Source organism: Manacus vitellinus, unplaced genomic scaffold (genome assembly GCF_001715985.3).
Source record: "Manacus vitellinus isolate BGI_N305 unplaced genomic scaffold, ASM171598v3 scaffold_25_pilon, whole genome shotgun sequence".
Taxonomy (NCBI): Eukaryota; Metazoa; Chordata; class Aves; order Passeriformes; family Pipridae; genus Manacus; species Manacus vitellinus.
The window spans coordinates 10,068,094-10,075,433 of record NW_021939882.1 but is presented as its reverse complement, the minus strand read 5'-3'; the positions used below and the strand labels follow the sequence as shown (position 1 = coordinate 10,075,433).

The 7,340-nt window shown below is 61.5% G+C and overlaps 1 protein-coding gene across 1 annotated transcript in view; it reads right to left on the bottom strand.

Annotated features, from left to right (window-relative positions):
* The window catches only part of SLC4A9 (solute carrier family 4 member 9), a 48,721-nt gene that overhangs the window by 40,212 nt on the left and 1,169 nt on the right, over nt 1-7,340 (bottom strand). The window contains 16 exon segments of the mRNA XM_029960205.1: nt 48-129; nt 482-606; nt 736-918; nt 1,014-1,069; nt 1,659-1,864; nt 1,897-1,928; nt 1,973-1,978; nt 2,047-2,184; nt 2,405-2,579; nt 2,769-2,829; nt 3,427-3,652; nt 3,936-4,020; nt 5,725-5,882; nt 5,959-6,020; nt 6,130-6,279; nt 6,474-6,634. Coding sequence (XP_029816065.1) covers nt 48-129; nt 482-606; nt 736-918; nt 1,014-1,069; nt 1,659-1,864; nt 1,897-1,928; nt 1,973-1,978; nt 2,047-2,184; nt 2,405-2,579; nt 2,769-2,829; nt 3,427-3,652; nt 3,936-4,020; nt 5,725-5,882; nt 5,959-6,020; nt 6,130-6,279; nt 6,474-6,634 — 1,906 coding nt within the window.

Sequence of the window (7,340 nt, the reverse complement as noted above, 5' to 3'; positions counted from 1 at the left end):
GAGCATCCTCCTTTATCCTGGGGATGCTCCTGAGCAACGTGACCTACCACATTCCCTACAAGGACATCCTGGCTGTAGCAGAGCAGGGGGTTGCTCTTGGACACCACAAGCCAGGAGCTGGGCATGTGCCTGCAGGAGCAGGTGGAAGAGGTAGCACTGGGCAGCAATGATGGTGAGCCCAGGGGGGTGGCAGCGAGCATGGGCTGCTCTGAGCCACTGCCAGCCCTGCCACACACCCAGGGCAGGGAGCCCAAGCCCAGAGGTGAGCCTGTGGCTCTCGCTCCAGTGTGAGCTGTACAGGGATGGGGTCAGTCTGGGCCTGAGCCAGGTTATTTACAGAGCATGGGATGTGTTCAGCCCCTTCTCATTTGCTCATAGAGCCCACACACCCCTGTAGGGCTGGAGCTGGCAGTGGGAAGGACAGTGACAGCACTGCCACTGTGGGGGGCACAGCCCCACGCCCTGACAGTGCCGTGCCCACCCTGCCAGCACCTTCAGCTCGCTGGGAACAAGGAGCTTGGGGGTCTCCAGGCCCAGGGCGGCATCGACGGCGCAGGAGGCGAGGATGGCCAGGATGATGGCAAAGTCGCTCACCAGCTTCCGCACCTGCACGTGGAGATGGAAAGGGTTCCTGGGGTGCCTGGGGGGGGGGCTGCTCCAGCAGCTTCCCCTGGAGCCATCCCCACACCGATGGGATGGGTGGCCATTCCACAGGGGTGGCAGAGGGATGCTCACGCCAGCAGGGAAGTAGCGGCTGCTCCTGAAGCGCTTGAGGGCGGCGCAGGAGAGGAAGGTGCCCCCAAAGAGCAGGAAGGAGATGAGGGTGACATCGGGCACGTACTGACAGCTGGTGCCCAGGAGGTGCCCGCCTCGGTCCAGGCACTGGGTCCTGCTCAGCCCCTCTGGGGTGACGGGAGGCTGCAGGGACAGGACAGGAGGTGAGGAGGGGTTGTGCGTGGACGCTTTGGGCCCACCCCAGCCCTCGCCCACCTGCCTGGGAGCAGAGGCTGTACCTGTGGGGGGAGCAGGGGCGAGGGCAGCAGTGTGTCATTCCCTGCAGAGCTGTGACCTGCAAGGGGAAGGAGGGTCAGGGTGTTGCTGGCTCCATCAGGGATAACTGGGACAGTGCTGCCATCAGTGTGGGTCCTCAGGCTCTCCCCAAGGGCTCGGGATGCTGCGTGGGGCCTCATGGGATCCTGGAGGTCCTGGGCCTGGCTGGTGCCAAGAGAACACCAAGGGAGGATGCACCATTGTCCCCAGGCTGGCCTAGCACTGATCCTTTTGGTGTGGGCACTGTTTCCAGGGTCACTGTGGACACATCTTCAAGCCCCAGGAAACATTCTCTGGTTTACAGACTGGGCTAGAAATGGCAGAGCAAACCCCTCCAGCCCCTGCCATCCCCCATCCTGGAGCCACAGGGGCCAGGCCAAGGCTCTCTGTGCTCCTGGCACTGCCCTGTCTGGTGCCAGGGCAGTTCCAGGAGGCAGGGATGGATGGACAGACCACATGGAGGGAAGTGGAGGAAGGTGCAATGTGGTCGGGCAGATGAGGATGGGATTAAACAGCCTCCTCCAGCATCTGGCCAGGCAGCAGGTTTCCAGTGGGGTCCTGAGGCAGCAGCCTCCTGCTCCCCACCCACCTGCAGCCCTTGGGCTCACCGGGGCTGGACAAGTTGCAGGTGCAGCTGTAGGAGGTGACGTTGTCCAGCCGGTACTGCCAGTTGATGGGGAAGGCATCTGCCAGGCTCAGCATCTTCTTCAGGGAGTCGTAGATGAATATCAGGCTGATGAGTGCACAGAAGCCTTCCTCGGTGAAGCGGGTGAAGTGCCTTCACCAGTGACCTGCCTCAGTGGCCCACCAGCAACTCCACGGCCAAAAATAGGCGCACCGCAGAGCCCAATCCAGAGGCGGACTCGCAGTAGGTCCCGCTGTGGCCCGGGGGGAATGAGTGACCCAAAACCTCACAACCGACACCCGCCTGCAGTGATGGTGGCCCGTGCCCCATCCAGGGGACAGTGGCCTGAGGATCCACCCCTGCCAGGGAACTCACTGGCTGAAGGAGAAGAGGAGGCGCTCGAAGACCAGCACGGGGCCGGTGCTGCTCAGGATGGTCAGGGGTTGGCCCGAAAAGAGGCAGAAGATGAAGCCAGCAAAGGCCGTGCCCAGGAAGCTCTCCAGCACCCCCTGAAATGCAGGGAAGGGGTGCCAGGCACACGGCAGGGAGGGGGGTCCTGGGCCTGTCCCTCCCAGCAGCACAGTGCAGGGTCAGTGCTGGGGGAAGGAGGAGGATTGGGCTGATGCTCAGGATGCTCCAGGAGCGCTGGTGGGAGGTGGGCACCAAGGAGCCCCATGGGCTGGGCTGAGCACTCCGGGTGGGTGCCGGGCACCCCAGGGCTGTGCTGACCTGCATGTTGGCAGTGGCATCCCCCAGCATGCCCCCAAAGGTGATGGCGTTGGTGACCGTGGCCAGGTAGATGTAGAGCACTGCCGAGAGGCACTGGGGGTGCAGGGCGTCGGAGAAGTCACTGCAGTACCACGGTGCCTTCCTGCGGATGTCGCGCAGCAGCCCCCCGAAAAGCCTGGGGCAGAGGAGAGGAGGGAGGTCTCAGAGCAGCCCCCACAGCTGGGCATCACCCCCCACACAGTCACCCAGCAAGGGATGGTCCCTTCCCTGGGAAACACCAGCTCAGAGGGGCTTGGTGGCCCCATGACAGCCAGTGCCCTGCCCCCAATCCGTCACCCATCACCTCGTCCCTCCAGGCACCCACCTGCCCGTCCTCTCCAGCTCCTCCCCAGAGCGTGGGTGCCCTGGGCTGGCTCTGTCCCCAGCTGCTGCCATGCCCCCGTTGCCATGGGGCTGCTGGTCTGGTGGGTCCACAGCGGTCCTATGGCAGAACAGAGCCTGAGACAGGCTTCAGGTTGGGACCCTCAGGGGCCAGCTGCACCTAGGGGACACTATAAGGGCAAAGGGAGGATGGAGAGGGGACAGGGGTGCCAGCAGGGTTGGGGGACCTTGTGTATCCCCCTGAAAATGGGGAGGAGAAAGACCAGGAGGAGGAGGAGAGACTGGAGATTGGACTAGGTGGTCTTTAGAGGTCCCTTCCAACCCAACCACGATCTCCTCCAGCAAGCCCTGGAGCCAGAGCTCACAGGACTAGTTTTGTTGGAGCAGCAGGGCAGAGCCCGGGGTGTCCTGCTCAGAGGATGGGCTTCACATCTGAGTGCTGAATCCCAGCATTCCCAGCAGCTCTTTTTGAAGGGCATATGGGGTGGTTTTGCCACCCCCTGCCAAGTGGGACAGCAGGACTAACAGCATCAGGGACTGGAGCTGTGGTCCTTGGCTGGAGTGTCAGAGGGGCTTAGCTGGGAGGACCTCCCTGCTCCAGGGCAGCTTCATCCCCATGGAGATGGAAGTTTCAATGTCACAGGTGGGGGTGTGCCCCCCCGGACCCTGCAGAGGGGCTGGCAGAGGTTGGGGTGCCCTCCCCTCAGCCCACCTCCTGCACGGAGATGACAGAGAGCTCGGCGGAGGAATTCGGGCACTGGGGTCCCATTTCCCAGGAGGAAGCACAATCAGCTCATCCAGGAACGCCTCCATCCCTGTGATGAGGTCCTCTCGGTGCTCAGCCTGCCAGGCAACCCTTTGGAAGAGCTGTGGGGAGGTGCTGTGGTTTAGCCACCATGTCCCTGCGTTCAGCCCCTTGGAGCCTTCCTCCCAGCCTGCAGCCTTCACCAAGGAACAAACCCACCCACTTCAGCGCAACCAGTGCCCCTACATCCTACAGACCCACCCCAAACCTTAGTTTTCTTATCCTAGGCAAGGGAAAGCACCAGTTCACCCCCTCCTCTGCCCTCCACTGCAGCCTGCAGAGGAGAAGAGCCCCGGTGTCACCATCCCAGGCCCATCCCAGTCATGGGTGCTGCTCCAGGCTCACCTCATCCATCAGCAGCGTGGCCATGGCCCTGCCAACCTCGTGGTAGGCTTTCACTTTGGGGGGACCCAGCAGGATGAAGAGGAACCTGTGAGTGGGACAGCACAGCTCTGGAGCAGCCCTCTGCTCCCTGGGGGATGCTTCTCCCAGGGGAGACCATGGGGATGCTGGGGACAGCAGCTGGCCAGGCTTGGAGGGCTTCTGCCACCTTAAGGAGTGACCACCCTAAGAGGGTTGCCACTGCATGGAGAGCCCACAACATGGGATGCCAGGACCCCACTGGATCACAGGGTCTGCAGAAACTGGCGCTGGGGGTGTGGGGGGAGAGGTGTTTGGGGCAGAGGAGGAGACAGCCTTGGCTGTCTATGGGATCAAGGTCTTGGCTGGGGGTGTCTGTGGGATCAAGGTCTTGGCTGGGGGTGTCTGTGGGATCAAGGTCTTGGCTGGGGGTGTCTGTGGGATCATGCTCCCGGGAATGTTGCTCACAGGCAGGATGCAGGAGTGTTAGGGAAGGAGAGCCTGCTGGCAGCATGGGCAGCAGGTTTGATGGGACTCGGGAGACATGGGAGGAGACTGGGAAGAGAGCTCAGGGTCCTTGATAAAATATGGTGAAAATCCCACACCTCAGAGGATGGTGCAAAATAATGAGGTCTACAGAGGGACAGTCCAGCCAAATGTTTAACCAAGCCCTCCCCTCCTTTCCAAAACTGGCAGAAACTGTTACAGTCCTGGAACCCTGAGGCTGCCGAGCGGTTCCAGGACACTACCCTAAGCAAACGTCAGAGAGGGGACAGGGAAACTCCTCCAGTAGCATGAGTGGGGTTGAGTGGGGCTCAGCAGAACCTGCTGCAGCCCTGATGTGGGGCTGGAGGTCCCCTGGAGCCTGCTCCAAGGGGATGGGAGGTGACAGAAGCCACCCGGGATTGCTGTCACCCGGCCATCTGAACCACATCGATGTGAAAACCTTAAAACCTTGGAGATGGACCTGAGAGGGAGACAGCCCCGAGGTGGTGGCTGTGCCTTTGGAACAGCCTGGCATGGCCACCAAAGGGGATGGTACCATGGGCAAAGGGATGGGTAGGGACGGGCTGTCTCTCCCCTCTTGTTTGAGGGGGGAAAATTCAGGGCAAGGGGCTGTCATGAGACCCTCTATACCCACGGGGACCTGCCACCCGTCTGCCACCTAGGACAGAGCGGCAGGTGGGTGGATGTCCTGCTCCTCCCAGCTCCTGCAGGACGGGTGCTCTGGGCAGAGTGACCAGGAGGTGGCAATGTCCCTCCTGATCCCCGCCTGCCTCCTCCGCGCGCTCCCGAAGGAAGCGCCCAGCTCAAGAGACACACGGACCATTTACTCTCACAGCTGCGTTCCTCAGCCATGGGGGAAAACCTCTTTCCCTTCTTCTTTCCCCCCACCCCGTCCCACTGCTCGTAGGCAGCGGGAGGGCAAGAGACTCCTGCGAACCTGCGTCCCGCCGCCAGCCCCGCGCTCCCGGCAGTAAGTGGAGAGCATCCAGAGCCTCCTAAGGACAGGGAATGCAGACCCCGGATGGGGATGACCCAGGGGATGTCCCTCCCAGGCTGCCCAACAGATACTCCGCTCTCAGCCCATCCCGAAATGCTCCTAAGGAGCTGGGGAAAGCCGAAAGGGAAGCAGTGAGACAGGATTCTGGGACTGTATGTGGCACTGGCTGCAGTTCCCTTTGCTTTGGCCAAGCGAAGCCCTGTGTGGTGTGGGAGGGAATGGGGAGACAGGGACAAAGAGGGAACAGGGGCATGGGCCGTGCTCTGTTACCTGCTGGGGAGAGCAACTTCAGCCAATGAGCCGAGGGACACCCCGTGCCTGAGGCGAATGAAGGCAGAGACGGGCTTCTCCAGGAATTCCACTTCACCCACAGCAACGTGGGCAGCTTCAGCTCCCGGGGGGACCTTCTTCCTAAAGCGGTTTCTCAGCTGAAAGAAAAGGGATGCAGCAGCTGGGCACCTGGGATGCAGCAGCTGCTCCCAGCCCAGCTCCTTCCCGCCTTACCTGCTCCTTAAGAGGCGTTTTGGAGAGCTGGGCTCTGGGCTCAGACTTGCCTTTGGCCTTCCCTGCAAAGAAAGGGAAGAAACCATTCCTGCAGACCCACATGTGCAAGTGAACAGGCAGTGTGGACACTGCCCCGGGCTGGTGGCACTGGAAGGATTCCTGGTGGGATACCTCGGCAGGGAGAGAGGGTGAGCTCGGCGAGGAGCTGTAGCAGGGATTTTGTGGGCTGGTGCCGTGGCTGGAGGAGCAGGAGGGCTGTCAGGCGTTCCCTCAATGCAGGATGCAGCTCTGCTTCCTCGGGATGCCCAGAAAGCACCTTGTCTGCAGCAGGGACAGGGACAGCCCTGAGTCCCCCTGCTTTGCTGCCCAGGGAAAAGCCCCCTTAGCTGGAGCAGCAGCCACGCCAGGTGCCCGGCTGTCATTCACCAGTGCTGTTCTACAGGCACCTCCTGGTGGCCTGTCCTTCTCCAGGGACCAGCCCATCCCAGGAGATGACTTCTGCACTACCCATGTACCGATTATTTCCTTGAAACTGGCGGCATCCAGATCCAGGAGCACCGTCCCCTTTTGCAGGCATGTCCTCAGCTGGAAGAGGCTGTGCAGGGGGAGGGCTGGCACGTGGGGTGCACTCCAGCGCTCCCCACCATCCTCCACCTTCTCCTCGAACTTTATCCACCTGCCCGGGGAGATGTGCAGGGTCAGCAGCAAGGCAGTTCTGTGTCCTGTGCCAGGTAGTGGGAGCTGGACCCTGTGTCCATCTCTGAGCTTAGCATGGGGTTTGGGGGGCCCAGAGGGGGCTGCAGTGGGTTCGTGCAGCAGGGGCAGGTGGGCAGCCAAGGTGGTCACATCCCCATTCCTGCAGACCCACACCCTGCTCCAGTCTGATCAGGGGGATTTCAACAGTCATGGGATGACAGAATGGTTTGGGTTGGAAGGGAGCTTGAAGCTCATCTTGTTCCAACCCCTCTACCATGGACAGGGACACCTTCTACTAGCCCAGGTTGCCTCAAGCCCCGTCCAACCTGGCCTTGGACACTCCCAGGGATGGGGCAGCCACAGCTTCTCTGGGCAACCTGTGCCTGGGCCTTCCCACTCTCACAAGGAAGGATTTCTTCTCAATATCCCATCTAACCCTGCCCTCTGGCAGTGGGTCCTGTCACTCCAGGCCCTTGTCAAAGTCCCTTTCCAGCTCTCTTGGAGACCCTTTAGATACTGGAAGGGGCTCTGAGGTTTCCCTGGAGTCTTCTTTTCTCCAGGCTGAACAACCCCAGCTCTCTCAGCCTGTCTCCATAGCAAAGCCGTGCCAGCAGAGCTGTCCCAGCCCTTGGATCATTTCCATGGCCTCCTCTTGAACAGGAGGTGGATGTGATGTCCCGGGGGGG